Source organism: Emiliania huxleyi, assembly GCF_000372725.1.
Source record: "Emiliania huxleyi CCMP1516 unplaced genomic scaffold EMIHUscaffold_713, whole genome shotgun sequence".
Taxonomy (NCBI): domain Eukaryota; phylum Haptophyta; order Isochrysidales; family Noelaerhabdaceae; genus Emiliania; species Emiliania huxleyi.
In genome coordinates, this window is record NW_005196656.1 from 1 (window position 1) to 20,651 (window position 20,651).

Below are 20,651 nucleotides of genomic sequence, written 5' to 3' on the forward strand. Positions count from 1 at the left end.
TGGCAGGGTCGACGAGCGGAGCCGAGCAGCCGGCGCCCGACTCGCCGGCCGAGATCTCGCGCCCGCGCTTACGTTTCCGCCCCGCGGGCGGCATGCGTGAGCTTTCCATATTTTCGCTGACCTGCCGGCGAGCCGAGGCAGGCGGTGGCTCACTTTTCTTTCAGCTCAGTGAGCCGGTGTGTGTGCCAGTCCGCGCCAGTCCGCGCCCTTGTCGTGCCAGTGTGCTGTGAGAGAGGCTTGTATTTTAAGAATTCTTTCAGCTCATCATCAATGTTGTGAAACAAACGCAAGTCTTCTGATAAACGCAGTATGGAAGATACAAAGAGACGGAGGAGCAACGAGCGCAAGGCGGACATGGCATATCGCTCTCGGGCCCATCACAGACATCCCGCACACCCGCCGCCCCCCGCGCGCGCCCCACCCCGGCCGGGAGAAAGGGGAGTGACAGCTTGGGACGGCAACAGAACGAGTATCTCGCACTCATTTTCTTTTTTCACCTTGGCCGACTTTTCTTCTCTCCTCGGGCGGGCGGCTGCGCGGCCGGTCGAGGCCGGCCTCGGGCTGGCTCGCGTTGGCCTGCATATACTTTTCCGGCAAACAAAAAGGAAAACAGAGGGTCCCCAGCACTTTGCGTTTCCGGAAATTTCCAGGGATGAAAACAGAGGGTGTTTGGTGCTCCATTCTGGAAACTCGCGAGTTTCCCTGAGTCTGAGAGCTGGTCTGGGGCAAAATCTGAGGCAAAATTGAGGAAATCGGCACGATACCCAGGCGGTCGCAGGGTATGTTTCTAGAGCGATTTTTGGCGTCCGCTGACCTCTCGCGTGGGGAAAATATTCTCAATATTCGAGAATATTCTCGAGAATATAGATGGTCTGGCGAGAATATAAGCAAAAGAATATAGATAGTACTTGGCGAGAAAAGCGTGCTTAGGCTAATCAGTGGTTCTCCTGCCCCCTACCAGTGGACCCGACAAAGAAAGAAAGAAAACACACAAGCCAAGGGAGGGATGGGAGGACCCGACAGAAAGAAAGAAAGAAAACAGACAAAGGAGGGATGGGAGGACGGCACGCCGCCACCACACAGGGATTTTAGAAATCGAGGACTTTCTTTTTTCGGCGAGAAGCTCGCAGAAAAAGCGACCCTGGCTGCTTGCCCGGCAACCAATGCACAAGTCGCTGCTGCTCCTCTCGCTACTCTCGGGCTGCGCTGCGCTCATCGTCTCTCCGGCGCGCGTGTCGGCGGCCGCCGCCTCGCGCTGCGCTGCGCCCACCGCCCTTGCACCTGTCGACGCATCGGCGGTGCATTCGGTCGCCTCTCTCGTGGCCGAGATTGTGCAGGCAGACGGCGAGCGCGCGTACGGCGCGGTGGACGCGCCGCTGTGGGTGCTCCCGGTCGGCGCGATTGCTGTCGTTGCAACCGCACTCGTCCCGATGTGCGGCTGCACCCTGCACTATGCCACGCCGCCGCCTCTCCCGCCGCCTCTCCCACCGCCTCTCCCGCCGCAACCTCGGCGCCCGCTCTGACGTGGTGTCCCCGCCTCTCGCAGCCTGCTCTCGCCCGGCGAGGAGGCCTTCAACCAGCAGCAGGGCTACGAGCAGGGCCGCTTCGGCACCAAGGACGGAATCAATCGCCCACGCAAGTAGAGCGCTGACATTCCCGTGCCTTGCCTCTGTGGCGCATCCGGTCTGCGGGTCTGCTGCGCACGCTTGTGATCGCGAGCCACCCTCGTGAATCGCCTCTCACTTGGCCTGGTGCATGTCGAGAGAGGGTCGTCCGCACATTCGTCATTCCGCTGGCTTGCTGGCATAGCAGCGTGTGCAGATGTGTGCAGGGGCGTGTGCGCGCTGCGCAATCTATTCTTGCGCGTTCTTCTCCATAAATCGAGAACCAGACAAGGGGAGGCCCATCTCACTTCTCGCACCACCACCAGAGCTCACACTCATAGCCCCGCGCATCTTCCCGGGGTGCGGGATTTACACACCCGAGGCCGCGGAGACCGGCTCCTGCGCGCGTGCTGGCGTGCTGCGCGACTCGTCGCGCGGGCCACGGCTTGAATACACCCGTCCGCCCACACAATACCGCGTCACAGCTTTGCTACACGGGCCTGAGCCCTGGCCTCGACACCTCGACACCAAACCTCGACACTGACTCGACACCTCGACACCCCATGCCAACTCGACCAACTCGACACCCCGCCCCTCGACACCCCTCGACACCATCTAGGCTGGGACCAAGCTCGTCCGTGTCAAGGTGCCAAACTCGACACCTCGACACCCCTCGACACCCCTCGACACCGCTCGACACCGCTCGACACCGCTCGACACCGCTCGACACCGCTCGACACCTCTGATGATCCTAACACAGCAGAGATGTAGACCCATTGGAGTCAGAGTTAGAAATCAGGGTTGCAGCAGCAATCAAACTTGGCTGGCAGTACTTTCATCCCTGAGTTGCAGCCTCTCAAGTTCTAGCTCAAGTTGCAGCTCAGTTGCACCCCTGTTGATGCAGCAAACATGGCAGTACTCAGGTAGCCCTCAGGTGCTGCACAGCACCTTGTACAGTGGCAATGAATCCTCACACCAGTGAGCTTGTGCCATGAGTGCAGGCCTGTGGTCCATTGCGCTTTGTGCACTGGCGACGCTCGGCTGCAACGGCGACGCTGCAGCGGCGGCGACGCTGCTGCGATGGGGTACTGGCAGCCCTTAGCTGCTGGACAGCACCTTGTGCAGTGGCAATGTCCACTGACTCATGGCACCAGCCTTGTGCCATGAGCGCTGTGGTCAGTTGCGCTTTGTGCGCCGGTGACGCTGCAGGGGCGACGCTGCTGCAGCGGCGACGCTGCTGCGGTGCTGCGCCTGCACAGCACCTTTGTGCACAGTGGCAATGACTCCCGGCACTTGATGTCCTCAAATGTCCACAGAGAGTATACTGGTTGTGCTCAGGTTGTGCTACATCAACAGGGTGCAACTGAGGCTGCAACTAAGGGATGAAACAGCTTTGCAACTGCTGCCCAAGTTTTGTTGATGGGCTGCAACTGCATCCTGCCACCTTGGACACCTCGACACCTTAGACGCAAAACCCCTTGACAACACTCGACACCTGCTCGACACCCTCGACACCCTCGACACCCTCGACACCCTCGACACCCCTCGACACCCCTCGACACGGACAAGCTTGGTCCCAGCCTCGACAGGCCTCGACAGGCCTCGACAGGCCTCGACAGGCCTCGACACCTCTATCCCTCGACAGCAGCTCGACACCCTCGACACCGGGCCTCGACACCTCGACACCAGGGCTCAGACACGGGCTAGCTGTCCTGCTTCGACCTTCGTGGCTCGATCGCACACCGCCACCACCGCCGACGTCTCCCAAGTGAGTTGATGTGGAGAGAGGGGGGACGACAGTCGACGAGTCGACACACTGACTCGGCGGCGTGCACCTCGATCCTGTATGTACCACCGCGGTGACCGGTGTTTGTTATGACCCATGACCAGCCCATGACCCCCCCAATGTGCAATGAACCGCATACCAGTGAGGGAGGGGGCGAGACGATCGAGGGTCCCGTACCATGCGGAATCGACCCTATCCAGTGCTCAAGAGTCAAGTGCTCAAGCTCCCCAGCCTTAGTCCGTCATGCTGGGTCGTTCAGGGAGGAGTTTTGAAAACCAACAAGAAATCACGACTCTCTCTTCTAGGACGTGTGTAACACTGACTGACTGGGGTCCCGTACCAGTGCTGAAAAAAGTTGACTCTTTCTCCGTTCATGGGACGGTGCTCGGGGGCGGGACGTACGCACGTGGGTTCGCGTCGCGACTCGTGCGCGACTCAATGATCTCGACTGACCGTTCCCGAGAGCGCCCCCTTCGCTCGCTCGCCATCCTCCTACTCCTAGCCGTGTCGCTGCTCCTCACCGCTGCCTTAACCTCCTCGCACCGTGGCATTGCGACGCGCCTCCTCGACGCTTGCTCGTCTGGCACATCACTTGGGTGCAATGAGAAGCAGCAGGGCAAAATATACGAATATGGAGCCGACTCCCCACACACTGACAGCGAGCTCGGCCCGGGAGGGTGGGCAATTTTGCCTTCAGCCGACGCCCTTTTTGGTGGCTGGATAACAGACTTTTGGGGAACAATTAGCGCCCCGTTTACAGCCCGAGGTCGCCGCCCAACCCCTCATCCCTCAGCCTAGCACTTTCTTTGCTCATGAACGGTGCGAGAGCTCACACGCCCGTTCCCGTACATGTCCAACAGGCGGGACAAGGGAAGAGGAAACGCCACCTCCGGGATGCTTCAGCTGGTATGACGGGTGCAATACGTGCACCGTGAATGCCAAAGGCGAGGCTGTAGTAGCGCTACGCCGCAGCGTAGCGGTATCAGCCCGCACCCACCGAGGCAAAGGCGCATCTAGCTGGCGCGCGGGGCTGCGCCGCCCTCACAAGTTGCCAATCGGCCGGGCCACCGAACGCAGGCGAGATTGGCCAATGCGCGAGCCACAAAGGGTGCTTCAAATATGGAAAGGCCTACTGCGTGGCTTTTGGGGAGCCGAAGGCTAGCGCGCTGTTAAACAATTACGGCGAATGGGCTGAGGACAGTTAGTGGGTTGTCTGAATGGTGTCTCAGTGACTTGACCGTTCATCGGAGCATTCACCGTGACATCGCGTGACGCCTGACGCGTCGCCGATCAACGCGGCCCCCATTTGTCGACTACTTCATTCAACTCTCTATCAGTGTGTTGCGGCTTGCGGTGTCTACTCTCTCAACACACACACACACACACGGTGATCATACGAGAGAGAGGTGCATTCGAGAGATGGTGCAGGAGGAGAGATTCAACCAGAGAGAGAGTATATGTGTGTTGGGGACCCCAGAGAGACTCTCCAACGTCCAAGCAGTTTCTCACGAAATATACACGCGTGGAGTCAGGAGAAAGTTAGCGCGTACACAAGCGCACGAGAGCTTCAGCTAGCATCTAGCAGCAGAGAGCTGACTGTGGGTGTGCACATTTTCCGAGGACCCTATTCCCCCCGCCCCTCAAGCGCTGCAATGGACCTCAGTGCCCGGATCGGCCTCCGACGGCGGCAGGAGCGGCACCGGGTACGCCATTAGCACCTGTGGCATGGCAAGCCCTCCACTCACAGCGTGGTGGTGGGGCGGAGGTCTGGCCAGCGCGCGCCTTGCTCAGCCAGCGAGGCGGCGCTGCGGACATCAGCGCGACCACGGCCGCTGCCTTGTGTGACGCGCAATCGGCGCCGGCGATCGTGCACTCGGCGCGGCCCGCGCTCGGATCCTCCACTAGCGAGGCGCTATCGCCGACAAAGTCGCGCCAATCGGCGGGCGACCCTGTTCACACCTCGACTTGTCACCGCGGGGACCCACCACACTCCCAGGAACGCGCCTCGCACCGGCAGTCGGGAGGGACGGCGTGAAGGTGAGAGTGAAGGGCTCGCCGTGCGCCCGGGCGGCGGCGAGGAGGCGGCGGAGCTCGTAGGCAGTGAGCGCGTACGGAAGCTCCTCACCCTCCTCCGCGCCAGCGCTCTTCGGGCCAGCGCCGGCAACCGCGTTGCCAATCGTACCCGAGCTCGGCAAGTCGTTGTCTCGACCGACAAACATCCGCGCGCAGTACTGCCCGTAGTAACGCCCGGAGGCGCCGGAGGCGCGCATCAAAGCGACCGCGTGCGCGGGCAGCAGCGGCGTCGAGTCGGCAGGCGACCTGTCCACAGAGCTCCGCGCGTGAGGACGCGCCGCCCGCGGCTGCAAGCGCACGCTCCTCGGGGCGGACAATTCACGCAGCACGCTCGAGTTGGTCGCATCCACCCGCACCACCTGTTCACAGCCCTCACCGTGAAGAGACGCCACATATCTTGACTCTTAGAGGCCGAGGACTTATCTCGGCCAATCTCCGCGCGGATCTCAGCGCCGACCTGCCCCTGCGCCCGGCCGAAGATGGCCAGCAGGGCGGAGAGGAGGGGCAGCTTCGCGCGCGATGCCGCCTCCGGAAGCCAGTCTGTCTCCGCGAGCAGGTTGGTCGGGAGGAGGAGGTGGTTCGACCCGCCCCAATGCTTGAGGTTGGCGTACATGGTCAGCCCGCTCATCTGCTGCAGCCCGAGCACGGGGCCGCCAATGCCCCAGGAAAGCGTCGCCTACACACGGGCGTTACGCACGGGCGCCGTCAACGACTCCCGCTCTTTCACACCTCCGCGGCGCACGAGCTGTCAGCGGTCGCGCCAGTGTCGCGAGGCCCACCGCCAGCGCCACCCTACCGCCTTGCGCGCAAACCTCCGCGAGCGGGGCGGGGAGGGCCATGGCGCGAAGGCAGAGGGCGGCGAGCAGCCCGCAGCCGACAAAGTGCGAGTCGATGCCGCCGTGCAGCTGCGCACACGCCGCCGCAGCGACAGCCGCCACGGCGGCGTAAGCAGCGGCGGGGCCGGCAGCGAAAGCCTCGGCGAGGGCGTCGGGCGTGGCGGGGAGGAAGAGGCCGTAGCGAGCGACGCACATGAGCGAGAAGCCTGCCGCGTAGTTGAGCGGGAGCAGGTTGATGCTTGTGTGGAAGAGCAAGCCGGCCACCACGCCGGCGCGCGGAGACAGCACGAGCAGCGGCCTGCTCACAGCTGGTGGACCTCACAGCCCCCCCTGCCGCCTGCCCTTCAGAGGAAGAGCAGCCGCCCGATCGCGAGCTCGAGGGCGACGGTGAGGGCGGGAGCCGCGCGGAGCAGCAGCTCCGCCGCCGGCCCGCCCGGCGGCAACAGCGCCTCGAGCGCGGCGTCCGGCAGCACGGTCGCGAGCTCAGCGAAGAGCACCTGCTCACAGCCCCTCCCCTCGCCCCTCTCGGGCCAGCAGCAGCGGTGGACACCCTCGCGGCGGATAGGACCGTCGCACAGCTCGTGCGGTGGTCGAGGAAGGACGTGGTCAGCTTCCAAAAGGCAGCGACCACGTAGAGGACCGCGTGCTGCGCGCACAGCACCGTCGAGCAGTACCGGAAGACTGTGGCGCCGGAGAGGCGGCGGCCGTACTGAGGGAGGTTGGCGGCGCCGCTCGCCGTCGCGCAGACGACGAGGCTCGCCTCGAGCAGCGCCGCCCAGCACATGTGGTCCCACGCCTACTCGCACGCCGCGTGCTGTGCGCAGGTCCTCTCCACGCCTAGCTGCCCTGCGCCGAGCACGCCATCGGCATCCACACCGCCCACAGCAGCAAGTTGGACACGTGCGCCGCCAGCAGCGCCGACGCGGACGGGCGAACGAGCAGCAGCAACGAGAGCGGCAGCCTCACTGCCCAGTCCAGGCTGCAGAGCGGACGGGCGTCCACCGGCCCCGCCGCACCCAACACCCCGGCCAGGCGGAGGCCAGAGTCGGCGAAGGGGGCGAGCTGGTGCAGCGCCCACAGCCGGCCGTACGCCAACATCTCTCCCGCGTCCGCGCCATGCTGGCCGTCGTCGCAGCAGCCGTGGATGCACTTGACCGTCGAGAGCGGGCGGGGCCGCCTCGCCTCGAACTTGTGCGGCGCGGCCGCCCTCACAGCGGCCTGGTCGTACAAGGCCGGGCGGCGGTCCCGCAGGTAAAAGTCGTCGTGCCCCTCGAGGGCGGCGCCTGCGCCGGCGAGGCAGGAGGGAGGCAGGGAGGCGAAGAAGAGCCCCTCCTCGCTCTCCCCGAGGGAGAGGAGCAGCTCGCCTAACCTCGGCCAGTCTCGGTCAACCTCGGGTCACCTCTATCAATCCCTCGCCGAGGGAGAGGAGCAGCTCGCCTAACCTCGGCCAGTCTCGGTCAACCTCGGGTCACCTCTATCAATCCCTCGCCGAGGGAGAGGAGCAGCTCGCCTAACCTCGGCCAGTCTCGGTCAACCTCGGGTCACCTCTATCAATCCCTCGCCGAGGGAGAGGAGCAGCTCGCCCTGCGGCGACGCGACGACGCTCTGCCCGTTGAAGCGCACGCCGTCCTCCGACGTGTGGCCCGCCTGTTTACGGCAGGCGGTGTGAGCTGCGCCTCGCTGCAAGGCACGGACGCGCTGCGAATCTCCCGCCCAGTTTGCATAGACGAGCGACACGTGCGACTCGAAGGCCCGCACACGCACGATCGACTGGTTCACGAACGAGTAGGGCTCGAAGTTGGCCGTGGGGGTGATGATGAGCGAGGCGCCAGCCAGCGCGAGGCTGCGCACAGCCTGCGAGTCGATTTGCATATCTCCTCAGCCAGAGAACTCTGGTAGATCTCGGATGTGTCTCGGCTAGGTCTCGGCTAGGTCTCGGCTAGGTCTCGGATGTGTCTTGGCTAAGTCTCGGCTGTCTCGGCTGGGTCTCGGCTAGTTCCCCGCCTCCGGGAATTCGATGTCGTAGCAGATGAGGAGGGCGCAGCGCACTCCGCCAACCAGGTCGAAGATTGGACCGAGCCGCTCCCCGGGCGAGAACGCGGCCTTCTCCGCCGACCCAAACAGGTGCGTCTTGCGGTAGAGCGCGGCGAGCCGCCCGTCCTCGTCCACCGCCAGCGCCGAGTTGTACAGCTGCCTGCAGCGAAAGGTGGCGATCCTATCAGCAGAGACCGAGTCACGCGCGTCTTGTTCCGATCTCGGAACACGCGCCCATTGGCCGAGCGCTCGAAGAAGCCGAGGACAATGGCGAGGTGGTGTGCGCGGGCGATCGACGCAACGCGATCGATGGATGGAGAGCCCTCGCGCAAGCCACACACCTCGCCCGCCTCGCTTAGCGCGCGGTAGCCTCCGAGGAAGAGCTCAGGGAGGATAAGAAGCCGGGCGCCCTGATCCTGCGCCGCGGCCGCCGCCTCATCGAGCGCTTTGAGCGCCCAGTCGATGCCAGGGTCGGAGGAGCGAGGAGGCGGCTTTTGCTGCCAGAGGGCGACTCTGAGGTCGGAGCCATCCATCGCACTCAATCTACTACCCGGGTATACCCCCCTTCCTCGGCGCAAAAGAATTATTCGGCGGTGGACGAAAAGAAAGAAAAATCTCGCGGCGATTTCACCGGCGGGCAGCACTTCCTGCCCGGGCCTTTGTATATGCCCTGCGTGGATGTCTCGGACTGGCACAACGGCCCCCGCCCCGGCGGCGCGCTTACCTGCAGCGACTACCAGGCCAGGGGCTACTGCCGGCACGGCCAAATCTCTCGCGGCTCGGAATGGGCAAGCGGAGCTGCGTTCCATTTCCCGGAGCGTGGCTGTTGTGCTTGTGGACGCAGCCGCCACCGTCTAGGTCATGGTGCGCTTCAAAACAGAAGCACAGGCCGCAACAGTAGTGGCATGGTTGGCAGCAGTGGCAGCGGTCCCGCGGGGAGAGCGCGCTACCCTCTGTCTGTAGCATCAGGTGCAAACAAAGGACAGAGTGGGTGGAATTACTCCCTCTCCATCACAACACTATAACATACCTACAACTATGCAGAATTCCGGAAGGCCGCGCGACGCTCGCTACTCGTTCTCCGGCCCGCGCCGCCCCCGTGCCACACCGGGTGTGCCCTGTCCTATACGAGAGAGGGATCCCTGGGACCTGTCGTGTGGGTGAATCCTGCCCAGCATCCTCCCGCCCTCCCCCCTCCGTGTCGCGATGCGCTCCCCGCCCCCGTCCGTTCCCCTGTGGCCTGTGTCCCCAATCGTCCTTCCAAGATCCTGCTTGCTCATGCAGGTAAGGGCCCTGTCCTTCTCGTTCGTTCGTTGGTTGGTTGATGAATGCATGAATGAGCAATAATCTGCGAATTGTCGTAAGATCGGCCCACGTATGTGCCTAATCAAGGAAAAGCCGGATTTCGGGGATTATTTGTATAGGAGAGTTCCACGCGCCACATCGACGCTCGCTTCCGCTTGTGTTGAGTCACTCGTTTCAGTTTGGAGCGAGTCAGCAAGAGTTGCACGAGTCAGTGCGGTGGCAGTCCTGCAAGCCAACCAGTGAGGCATGTCGGCCAACTCCGCGCTGCGACCACCGCAGCTCTTCTCGACGTTCCATGCGATGGCGCCGCGTGTGCTGAGCACCGATGACGACGAGGTAGTCGATGACTTCATCAACCCAGAGCTGCGAGACGTGCTCGAGGGCATTGACGTCTCGGAAGGTATGCAAACAGACACTGGCAGCCACCAGCCGACACCCGCTGCCACCCAACAATTGAACGCGCTGCGCCACCTCGGATACCCTTCGCACACACTCCGAATCGCACTGTTCCCACCATGCTGCATCCGGAACAGCGGGTGACACTCCCGCGGCCACTACTACACTTGCATGCCACAGGCATCAACGCCTTCCGGTTCATATTCGCCGAGACGTGCAAGGAGGTGGCCAGCAAGCTTGAGGAGGTGGGGCGGCGCGACAGTCACAGCAGCGAGCCGCAGGAGGCCAGCGGTGACGACACAGCGCCACCATCACCCTTGGCCTCACCTGCACCGCCGGCCGAGCCGGACGCGCTTGGCGAGGTCACTGCCCTCCGCGACTGCCCTCCGGCGAGCTCGTCACTGCTCCACGCGGAAGGGTTCAAGGGGGCGCTGGATCGCAGCTGCACCAATCTGCCGGGCTCGCCTGTGCTGCATCACACCGACGCGAGCCTCCCCGTCTCCCCCCTCTCGGTCTCCTCCTCCTCCTCGCTCGATTCGAGTGCGCTGAGACACGATTGAGACGCATTTGGCACACCACCGAGATCGGTTTGAGATACCCTCTCCTCGCAATCAAGCTGAGCGCAGCACTGGCCTCATCTAGCACAACCGTTCGCGGCGTCACCTAGGCCTTGACGGGGATATGGTGAGCGATGAATTCGACGAGAACGACGAGAGCGTGATCGGCGAGCGGCTCTCCTCGGGCCGGAGGATGTGGTCGCCAGAGGAGGACGCCATCCTGGTCAGAGTGCTCAGCCAGGAGCCGCTCCCGCCACGCAAGTGGCCCGCCGTCCAAAAGGTGACTAAAGCGACACTTGTGTCAACCTTCCGAGACACTCGCTGACACTCCCTGGGCTTGTATGATTCATTGCGCACCCCCCGTCCCAAGCTGCTTGCCGCACACCTCGTACGGGCCCTGTCTGGCGGCAGGCGCTGCCCACTTACCGCAGCATTGACTCAATCCGAAACCGGTGGGCCAAGCTCCGGCAGCGACGCGGCGGCTCGATCCGGCAGCAGGCGTGGCACACACCCTGCAGTCTCTGTTCTGGCTGCGCTCGCTTGCCCCACAGCCCGCTCTCTCACGTTTTGCGCCCTCGCCGCCTCTCTCGGACCGTTGCCGCACCCGGCGTCAGGCGGCACCCTACCCGACCCTGCGGCGCGATGCGAACTTTCCGCTGCCCTGGACCGCGGAGGAGGACCAGTTTGTGCTGCAGCAGGTCCATCGGATCGGGCCAAATTGGCGGCAGGCGTGGGCCCGCCTGAGAGTCCAGCACATAGAGAGATGACTGCTCAACCTTAACCCCTGCCTTCTACGTTAGCCAACTATCCTCCTATCACCTGCCTCTCCTTGCACCTGCCCAGATCGCCATCAAGATGGATTGCGACCGCTCCGCCTCGTCAGTGCGCAACCGATACTTGCGCATCATCGGTTGCGCCGCGCGTCGCATGACGCCTGCAGCCGCTGAACCGTCGTAGAGGCTGGTCGCTTGGTGGGTGCTCGACGCCTTGTTGGACCCGACGCAGTCTCTATTCGCCACCAGCCTGCGCTTTGAGCCGACCAAATACTCCGAGAAGAAGGCTCTTTCGTCTTTGCTTCAGAGGCTGATTGGAGCAAGTCTTGACGCGGCGGCGCATACGACTCTGACCCGCACTGCCATCTACGTTTGCAGCACCAGCGCCCTCATCGCTTACATGTTGGCCTCACGGGGAAGGAGGTTGGCCCACCCAGCGATGTTATAGGAGTCACATAGGGGTCGGCCTTCAGTCGTGTGTCAAATAAGGGGTGTTTATGAGATTGCCCTATCAAAGAGCCCAGGGGCGGTTAGATACGCGTCCAGGAATAACGGCCGTCTGTGCTGCGCGCCATCCGTGCTCTGCGGCTCGTATCTCGTGCTATAATACCCTATATACGTGGCTACCCCTCCCCGCGAGCCGACGAGACCGTCCGGCCGGCGTCGCGGACGCAAGTCTGCAACGTGAAAGCATCCACCAGCGCGGGGTGCACAAGGCTTCTCAGAAAGAACGGTTCAAGCTAAACGTAAAACAGCGGGCACCCGCACGCCGCAGGCGCAGCCTTGTGGCTCTCGTCACTAATCCCATCTGTTCTCGTCTCCCAGAGTTTGACGGTTTTATTTTATTTTTATTTATTTGGCTCGTCACTGCCATAGCTCCTCCCATTGCGCTCTTGCGTCCGAGTAGGCGCGGCCCTTCGGGTCGCTCCACCCCGGCTCCGCGAGCAAGTCGTGACCCGGCGCGATCGGCCGTGCGCGCGCAAAGAGCTTGTCGAGCGCAGAGTCGAGCGTCGCGCAGAACTCGGCGTCGGCCACGAGCACGTTGAGCTCATCGTACGGCAGCAACCCCTGGTGGACCGGCAAGTTCATCGAGCCGCGCACGAGGTTCGCCGAGCCGAGGAACGCGAGGTCGCCCTGCGTGGAACTGCTGCTGCCACCGTACCCGCCCGCGCCGTCGCCGCCCGCGCCGTCGCCGCCCGCGCCGTCGCCGCGCAACGCGAGAGTCGCCTTTGCATGCACCATCACTGGCGAGAGGAAAAGCCGCAGCGTGGGCCAGCCTCCGTCGAGAAGCGCCTGCGCCGCCTTCCGGTTTTCGTGCGCGTAGACGTTCGCGCACTCAGGCAGCAACAGCTCGACGACCGCGCCGCGCCGCAGCGCCTACGCGTGTTGCGAGTACACCAAAGTCAAAAACAACACAAACAAGTCCGGGTGCGAAGCCGTTGTGCAGCGTATTCGTCGCATGGCGCTGCTGATACAGCGCCCAGGGTGGTGAATACGATGCAAGGCAGCGGAGTGCGTGTCTTCTCGAGGGCGAGTTTGAAGAGAGGCGTGTGATCCGCATCTAGGACGCCGCGCAAACTCGAGCAGCTCGACGCCCCACCGGTGGCCGAGGTACGCCATCGCGACGCGGTAGCGGCCGAAGCGGGTGTCGCCGAAGAGCGCGCGGAAGGTTGGCTCGATCTCGTGCCTGCGAGGGCAGCCGAGGGGCGGGTGAGGTGCGGGCGGCGAGGTGTGGGCGAGGTGCGAGGTGTGGGCGAGGTGTGGGCGAGGTGTGGGTGAGGTGCGAGGTGTGGGCGAGGTGTGGGCGAGGTGTGGGTGAGGTGCGGGCGGCGAGGTGTGGGCGAGGTGCGAGGTGTGGGCGAGGTGTGGGCGAGGTGTGGGCGAGGTGTGGGCGAGGTGTGGGTGAGGTGCGAGGTGTGGGCGAGGTGTGGGCGAGATGGAGGGTGGCTGGGGAGTGGGCGAGGTGTGGCCGTGGAGGGCTCCAGCGCCGACCAACGCGACGGCTCCTCTCGTCTCTCCGCTAATCTCGCGCCGGCCCTGCTCGCGCCGGTTGCACACAAACTCGACGGCCGGCGGAGCGAGCGACAGCGACGCGCGTGGCAAGTAGCGGCCGTCGCACGCGCCGCCTCCTCCTCCCGATGCGCCGGCGTCGACATCGCACTCGCCTCCGACGAGGACGTCTTCTGCGCCGTCCGGCCACGAGGAGCGGAGTGGCGAGAGGAGGTCGCCCAGCAGGCTGCGGGCAGGTGTCGGGCTGCTGAGCGGCAGGGAGCCAAGGGACGGTGGCGGGAGGGGCTCGGCAGAGGACGTCCGGCCAGTGCCTGGCCGATGCTCGGCGAGGCTCTAGCAGCCATCTGGCGCGCGGGTGTGTGGCGGTGGGAGCTTCTCGAAAGCGACGTCGCCTGCGATCGAAGACGAGAGAGCGCACGAGGACGCGAAGCTCGTACAGCAGCGAGAAGGGACCTCCGAGCGCCGTCGTGCTGCCCGCGGCCCGCCCGCCCGCCAGCGCCAGCGAGCTGGCGGAAATGGCAGCGCCGCCAGTCGTCGTGAGTGCGGTGGTGGCGAAGGCGGCGGTGGCGGCGAAGGCGGCGGTGGCGGCAAAGGCAGTGGTGGCGGCGAGGGCGGCGAGGGTGGCGGCGGCGACGACGGGGCCGGCGTAGGCGGCGGCGCGGCGAGCGCCAAGGTCGCTGGCGGCGGCGGTGGGTGATTTCCGCTCCGGGCCACCCCACAGAGAGAGGCGGAGCCGCTCTGCTTGCGGCGGCGGCAGCCGCACAGCAAAGTCCTCCCAGTCGTCAAACCGATCGCCGAGGTTGATGCCCCCGAGGATGGCGGCCTCGCCGGCGCGCCGCGCGAAGAGCGCATACTTTGCGTGATCGGGCTTGGACCGATAGGTCACGTCGCACCAGTCGTGGCGGCGCGCCAGCTCCGCAACCCGAGGGATGAGTGTGTCTGTCCTCTCGATCAGCCGCGAGATCTCGGACACGTATGACACGTCAAGCACGAAGCTGACATGCACGCCGCGCCCGCCGGCCGTTTCCAGCGCATCGAGCACGCGCGCGCTAGAGTCGCCGCCCTCCAGCAGGTACAGGCCAAGTTCGACCGTGTCTCCCGCAGTGGCGAGCGCGACCTCGTCGACCAGCGATCCCACCAACTGGCCGTACGAGGTCAGCAGCTCGGGTCTGCTGCAGCTGGCATCGGCGCTAGCGATGGTCGAGGGCTCTGGCCTGGTGCAAGCGATGGCCGCGGATTGACGATTGGTAGGCGTTAGCGCGGGCAGTAACGAGAGGAGCGCCTGACGCGTCGGGGCGGCGAGCAACGACATATATCACTGAAAGCTGCACGAAAGCCTTTGGGGCGGTACTGTCTTCACAGCCTTGTTATGAGAACAAAATACGTCCTCTGGCGCTGTGCGCTGGTCTGTGAGAGGTTGAGGTGCGAGTCCTGGAGGCCCTGGGGATGGGGGGAGACTACCCGCGGGCCTAGAAGGCCCGCGCGCAAGGGGGTGGGACATTGAGACCGGTCATGAACGAGTGCGCGACACGCATGTTCACACAAAAACACAACCCCGGCCCCAAGACGCACAAGCTCAGACAGTCGAGAAAGGGTACAAAAACACAACCCCGGCCCCAAGACACAAAAACACAACCCCGGCCCCAAGACGCACAAGTGTCTTCACAGCCTGTGTCGTCTACCTCTTTTCGACCAAGGTGATCCAGGTCGTCGCCAAGCTGCGCGTCTGGGAGGACCAGTTTCCTGGCCTCAAAGGGCATCGCTACGCGTGGTTCCCCAGTGATGAGGCGCTTCCCCCTGACAGCGGCGTTCCAGAGTCAGTTTCCGCCCCGCCGCCCGACCGGCCTGACGCTCCCGAACCTGCTGCTGGTCCGGCGCAGCAGCAGCCGCAACCACAAGGCAGAGCTGAGCGCTCCGTTCGCGAAACCACCGCTAACGCTCGCGGCGATGACGCGCCTGCTCCCGCTCCTGCGCCGCCCTCGACGCCTCCCGCGCCTTCTCCCGCCACTCCTGCCGCGACTCGCTCAGGAGGGGCCACCGTCGAGGTCCCCGTCGAAGTCACGCGCCTCCCACCTCGCGCTACCGAACCCGTCAGGATGCGTAGCCTCACTCCACCTCGCCGCTCAGCTCGCATTCGTGCTCAGCACCTTGGTCAGCTCGCCTGCGCCTTCCTCGTTGCCTTCATCGCCCCAGTTCCGCGCCTCTCAGCCAACATGGCCGCCGCTCTTGTCGCCAACGCCGTTCACGGCGAGTGCCGTGCCGACGACTTCCTCGCAGTCGACAACTCGCTTGGCGCCGTCGACGCCGCCTTCTTCGGCTACGACTCGTCCAACGACACTGCCCTCGTCACCGCCGCTCGCAGCGCTGGCGGCGCCTACTCTGTCACGCTGACGTCCGATCAAGGCGCCCTCCGAGTTCCGAAGAGCTACCGGCAAGCGATGTCGAGCCCACAGGCCGAGCAGTGGCGCGAGGCGATTGCCAAGGAGCTCGCCGGCCTCGTCGCTCTCAAGACGTGGGACCTCGTTCCTCTTGCCTCCGTGCCTACCAGCGCCAACGTGATGCATTGCCACTTCGTTTTTGCCATCAAGCGGAAGGCCGACGGGTCCATCGACAAGTTCAAGGCACGCCTCGTCGCCGACGGAAACACGCAGAAGCATGGTGTTGACTTTGACCGCGTCTTCGCCACTGTTGTCAAGGCTCTCACCATCCGGCTCGTTCTCGCCATTGCTGCCGCGCGTGACTACAACCTCAGCTCCCTCGACATTCGCCAGGCGTACCTTCAGGCCGCCCTCGATGAGGATCTCTACATGCGCGCCCCGCCCGGCGTCAACAACCGCGGCGGAGAGCTCGTATGCAAGCTACGCCGCAGCCTCTACGGGCTCAAGCAGGCTGGTCGTGAATGGGCTCAGCTCCTCTCTTCCTTCCTCGTGTCGTGGGGCTTTGTGCGCTCGACCATCGATGTCTGCCTCTACACCTACGAGAAGGACGGCACCGTCCTGTGGGCTCTCGTCTATGTCGACGACATTCTCCTCGCCGACAACTGCCCCAACTTACGTGCGCGCTTTGTTGCCGACATCTCGCGACGCTTCCCTACCGAGGACAAGGGCGAGCTCGAATGGATCCTCAACACCGCGATCACTCGCGACCGCGCTGCTCGTTCTCTGACCTTGTCTCAGGGCCTCTACACCGCCGACCTCGTCGCGAAGTTCGAGTCGTACTTTGATCGCTCGCGCTCGCGCCACTTCGACTCGCCGATTGAGGAAGGCCTCGAGCTCTCTCCCGCCGATCAGCCCGTTCTCGGCTCCGTCGAGTACGACGAGATGTCCAAGTTTCGCGATGCGTACATGGCCATCGTCGGCGGGCTCCTTTGGCTTGCGAATATGACGCGCGTCGACATCGCCTACTCCGCCTCGCAGCTCGCTCGGTTCATGACCAACCCCGGCCCGTCGCACTTTAAGGCTGCGATTCGTGTCCTCGTCTACTTGCGCGACACCGCTGACCGCGCTCTTGTCATGCGCCCTGATCCCGTCCGTGGCCTCGAGAGCTTTGTCGACTCTAGCTGGGCGACCAAGTTTTCGTGCTCCGGCGGGATGTTCTTCTACTACGGGTGCCTGTTTCATTGGTTCTCCAAGATGCAGCGCTCCGTCACGCTTTCGAGCGCCGAGGCCGAGTTCTTCGGCGCCATGCTCGCCGCCAAGGAAGTTATCTTCATCCGCGAGCTACTGATCGACCTCGGTTTCATCATCGACGCCCCCAGCGTCATCAAGTGCGACTCCAAGTCCGCCGTCGGCATGGCCTTCGACCCCGTCGCATTCAAGAAGACCAAGCACATCCTGCGCGCCGCCGAGTTCCTCCGTGACCTTGTCGCACGCGAGGTCGTCTCTGTCGAGCACCTCCCCGGCGCTGTGATGCTCGCCGACATCCTCACCAAGGCTGCCTCTCGCGCCGTCTTTGTCGAGCTGATCAAGCAGCTCGACACCTTTGCATGATCACGTCAGTTGCGCTCTAGGGGCTGTAGTTAGTCCCCCTTTTCACTGTGTTGTGTCCCTCGCACCCCCGTGCTCTGGCCAGGAGGGGCTGTTCCCGGGGGCATAACTCCCCCACAGCGCAGACGTTCACACTTCCACACCCACAGTGCCCGTCCAAGACTGCCCGTCCAAGACTTGTCTTGTTGGTCCTGGACCTGTCTGTTGTAACTGCTTGATTTTATGTCGTTTCGCTCCATCACGCTCTCGTTCCCCTCGATGCTGGCGTTCGCCGCGCTCCATTGCCTCGCGCGCGCGTCCTCTCTGCCGATGGCATCGTTCAGGAGGCTTCGCAACGTGGGGTAAAATTCTTTTGGGGGTCGCTTGGCGCCGGACGTTGTAGCTGTGAGCGCTGTCAGAGCGGTGTTTCGACACCGATATCGTTCAAGGAGAACGATAGTCTCATGCCGGACTCGGCATGGCAGACCAAGGTCTCCGCAGTGCTCGGGCTGATGGCGGTGCAGATCACAGTTGGGGTTCTCTACCGCGTTGCTCAGGCGCACGGAGGGGGCTTCCACTTCTCGACAATGTCGGCCATCGCCATCGCCGAGACATCGAAGCTCGCCATCACTGTCGCCCTCCACGTCGCCGATCCGCACCGCGAGAATGGGAGCAGCGCTTGGGCGGCGGCGAGCGGCCAGCTTAGTTTGAGCGCGTGCCTCCACATCTTCTCGCTCGCCTCGCTCTACGCGCTCAACAACCAGCTCGCCTTCTACGTCGCCATCCAGATGGACCCCGGCACGATATTCCTCTTCAAGGCGGCCAACGCGCTCATCGTCGCCGCCATCCAGATGCTCTGCGTCGGCAGGCGCTTCAGCGGCGAGCAGATTCGCGCCATGGTGCAGCAGAGACGGCGGTGGGCCAGCGCCCCGGTGGCCGCCCCACCACCAAGCTCCGTTGTTGAATGCACCACAGGTGCTGCAGATGATTGGCATCATCATCGTGCAGCACGACCCCTGCCGCGGCCATGGCCGCTACCCACTGCGCGTGTACGGGCTGATGGCCTTCAGCGTGGGCATCACCGCAGTCTGCACAGTCCGGAACGAGTACATCGTCAAGCACTACAGGATCGCACTCAACGTGCAGAACTCAGTGCTGTACGCGAGCGGAGCTGCGCTCAACGTGAGATGGCCGAGACACAGCCGAGATACGGCCGAGATACAGCCGGGAGAGATGAGCGATGTACGCGGGGCCAACGGGGCCTCGCTCGACGCGCTCGCCGTCTCCCTGCCACTGCAGCCTCGGCCACACCCGGCTGCACCTCGGCCTCCTCTCCCCGCAGGTGACCGCCTTCTTCCTCGTGTCCAACCCGAGCAGCGCGCAAGCCGGGCTGGGCTTCTTCGACGGGTACGACAGCCCGCTCGCGGTGGCGGTCGTCGCATGCAACACGCTCATCGGCATCGCGATCAACCTCGTGTACAAGTACGCGGACGCGGTCCTCAAGTGCATCGCCACCGACTGCACCGCCGTCGTCCTCTGCATCATCTCGGCGCCTCCTCCCCAGATCACACGCCCCTCTGCAACTTCGCACTCGAGAAGACACGCACTCCGCTGCCTCTCGCACCGTATTCACCACCCTTGGTGCTGTATCCGCACTACGCTCACTGGTGGTGTACCCGCAACGTAGGCCATCTTCTTCAACCTGCGGCCGTCGCTCACCCTCTGGTGCGGCGTCTGTGTGGTCTGCTACGCCGTCTACTCGTACTCGATGGCCGCTCGGCCGACGGAGCGCGACCCAGAGGCTAGTCGAGCGCTGGTCAGGGAGGTGAGCATGCAGGGGAGCATACAGGACGAGATGGAGCTGGAGTCGGCACGCGAGGCTCAGCGGCCGATGCTGCAGAGGACTTAGTTCTCGTTTCTTCAAAAAGAGTGGTGTACCTGTGTTAACGTGGGACTATATTAGTGCCAGTGCGCGCCAGTCCCGTGCCTAGTGTAAGAAAGAAAGAAAAGAAATTAGACAAACCACGCCAAAGGAGGCATCTGGGAGGACGGCACTCGCGAGTCGCGACTCGGCACGCCGCCAGCGCCACCACACAGGGATTTCACGGGAAGAAGGAATGAAGGTGTGTTGCCTAGTAAGGGGGAAAATTCGTTATCCCAAGCTAGGGCTGGGTCGAGGGGACAGACACGTCCCCACCTTTGCAGGATTTTGAAAGAAAGAAAGAAAGAAAACAGACAACCCAAGGGAGGGATGTTGTGCCCTTGTTTGTTTCTCTTGGCACCTTGGAGTGCTGGGGGGGGCGACAGGAAGAATGTGGCCCTGAGTTATGTGTACGCCAACTCCAGGGTGTGTGTGTGGCAGCCACGCTGGCTGTGTGTCTTGTGAGCTTGTTTGTGTCTGTGTGTCGCTCGTGCGTGTCGTCATCATCTGTCTCGCGTCCACCCATACCGAAGAGAGACCGCGTTGGTGTCCAGTCCGAGCCTGGCTGTTCTTCACCTTTCTACCTACCTACCTACCTAGGGATGGGAGGACCACGGCACGCCGCCACCACACAGGGATTTTAAGGATAGGAGTGTGGTGCTAGCCGTCGCCCACCCTATCCCTTGGTCGTCTGTGCAGGATTGTGCTGGTTTGGCGCGCTGTTAATCCCTTGCTTGGCGCCAGCTGAAGCGCGCAGCCCTTCGATAAGGAAGCCAATGATAGAGCCGGTTATTGGCCGCCGTCGCTCCAGCCTCGGTAGCGGCCGTATGAGCCTCTCCGGCTCCGGGGTCGGCCTCGAGCGCCTCGCCATCATCCGTCAGACCACCGAGTTTGAGCACAGCCAGCAGGAGCTGCGGCTGTCCGACAGCGGCGACATCGACGAGAACCTGGGCAGCGAGCAGTTCGCAAAGGATGAGGGCGAGTTCCACTATCTGTCGCCGCGCGGCCTCGCCGGCGTGTCGCGGCGCTCGCTCGGGCCGTGGCTCCGGCGGGCGGGCTGGGCTCTATTTTGCTACCTCGCGCTGCTCGGCCTCATCCGGCTGGTGGTGCAGTCTCTGGTCAACGTGTCGACGCTCGACATCGTGGACTTTACGCTGCGGGAGCCATGGCAGCACTCCGCCGCCGCCGTTGTCGACGCACCCTTCACATCCCCCTCTGGCTGCCGGTCGTGCCCGTGCTGACGGCGCCGCAGTCGGCGTCGCGCGCAGCAGTCAGAGCCTTCCTGACCTTCTCGCACCTTCCTCAGGCGCCCAGCTCACTGTGCATACGGCGCGCTTACGGCGCTCCTCCCGAGCGGCCTTCTTCGGCCGCGGCGCACCGTACATTCGTGC

The 20,651-nt window shown here is 63.8% G+C and overlaps 7 protein-coding genes across 7 annotated transcripts; 4 read left to right on the forward strand and 3 right to left on the reverse strand.

Annotated features, from left to right (window-relative positions):
- Nucleotides 1-1,163: 1,163 nt before the first annotated feature.
- EMIHUDRAFT_459931 (hypothetical protein) lies at nt 1,164-1,895 on the forward strand (the record flags this gene model as incomplete). The annotated part of the gene is made up of 2 exons (XM_005761293.1): nt 1,164-1,432; nt 1,547-1,895. Coding segments are annotated over 2 exons (454 nt in total), but the record flags the coding sequence as incomplete, so codon positions are not given.
- Nucleotides 1,896-4,898: 3,003 nt separating this feature from the next.
- Nucleotides 4,899-7,083, reverse strand: EMIHUDRAFT_459932 (hypothetical protein; the record flags this gene model as incomplete). Its single annotated transcript, XM_005761294.1, has 8 exons — nt 4,899-5,108; nt 5,173-5,339; nt 5,402-5,709; nt 5,779-5,822; nt 5,921-6,139; nt 6,489-6,597; nt 6,744-6,796; nt 6,868-7,083. The coding sequence occupies 8 exons, from the start codon at nt 7,081-7,083 to the stop codon at nt 5,031-5,033; spliced, it is 1,194 nt and encodes a 397-aa protein (XP_005761351.1). The 3' UTR covers nt 4,899-5,030.
- A 53-nt stretch (nt 7,084-7,136) lies between these two features.
- On the reverse strand, nt 7,137-8,866 carry EMIHUDRAFT_248875 (hypothetical protein; the record flags this gene model as incomplete). Its single annotated transcript, XM_005761295.1, has 4 exons — nt 7,137-7,582; nt 7,991-8,153; nt 8,349-8,493; nt 8,562-8,866. The coding sequence occupies 4 exons, from the start codon at nt 8,864-8,866 to the stop codon at nt 7,137-7,139; spliced, it is 1,059 nt and encodes a 352-aa protein (XP_005761352.1).
- A 1,018-nt stretch (nt 8,867-9,884) lies between these two features.
- Nucleotides 9,885-11,548, forward strand: EMIHUDRAFT_248876 (hypothetical protein; the record flags this gene model as incomplete). The annotated part of the gene is made up of 5 exons (XM_005761296.1): nt 9,885-10,038; nt 10,215-10,574; nt 10,702-10,871; nt 11,206-11,289; nt 11,435-11,548. The coding sequence occupies 5 exons, from the start codon at nt 9,885-9,887 to the stop codon at nt 11,546-11,548; spliced, it is 882 nt and encodes a 293-aa protein (XP_005761353.1).
- A 680-nt stretch (nt 11,549-12,228) lies between these two features.
- EMIHUDRAFT_459933 (hypothetical protein) lies at nt 12,229-14,686 on the reverse strand (the record flags this gene model as incomplete). Its single annotated transcript, XM_005761297.1, has 4 exons — nt 12,229-12,498; nt 12,604-12,741; nt 13,357-13,600; nt 14,094-14,686. The coding sequence occupies 4 exons, from the start codon at nt 14,684-14,686 to the stop codon at nt 12,229-12,231; spliced, it is 1,245 nt and encodes a 414-aa protein (XP_005761354.1).
- Nucleotides 14,687-14,907: 221 nt separating this feature from the next.
- EMIHUDRAFT_248878 (hypothetical protein) lies at nt 14,908-19,248 on the forward strand (the record flags this gene model as incomplete). The annotated part of the gene is made up of 7 exons (XM_005761298.1): nt 14,908-14,968; nt 15,043-15,194; nt 15,519-15,788; nt 17,789-18,238; nt 18,315-18,521; nt 18,682-18,870; nt 19,027-19,248. The coding sequence occupies 7 exons, from the start codon at nt 14,908-14,910 to the stop codon at nt 19,246-19,248; spliced, it is 1,551 nt and encodes a 516-aa protein (XP_005761355.1).
- Nucleotides 19,249-20,010: 762 nt separating this feature from the next.
- On the forward strand, nt 20,011-20,519 carry EMIHUDRAFT_459934 (hypothetical protein). The gene has a single exon (XM_005761299.1). It carries the CDS (start codon nt 20,037-20,039, stop codon nt 20,499-20,501), a length of 465 nt encoding a protein of 154 aa, XP_005761356.1. The 5' UTR covers nt 20,011-20,036; the 3' UTR covers nt 20,502-20,519.
- The last annotated feature ends 132 nt before the right edge of the window (nt 20,520-20,651 follow it).

What these genes read in the sequence shown, in the direction of transcription:
- EMIHUDRAFT_459934 (XM_005761299.1), top strand. Translation starts at nt 20,037, where the DNA reads ATGATAGAGCCGGTTATTGGCCGCCGTCGCTCCAGCCTCGGTAGCGGC.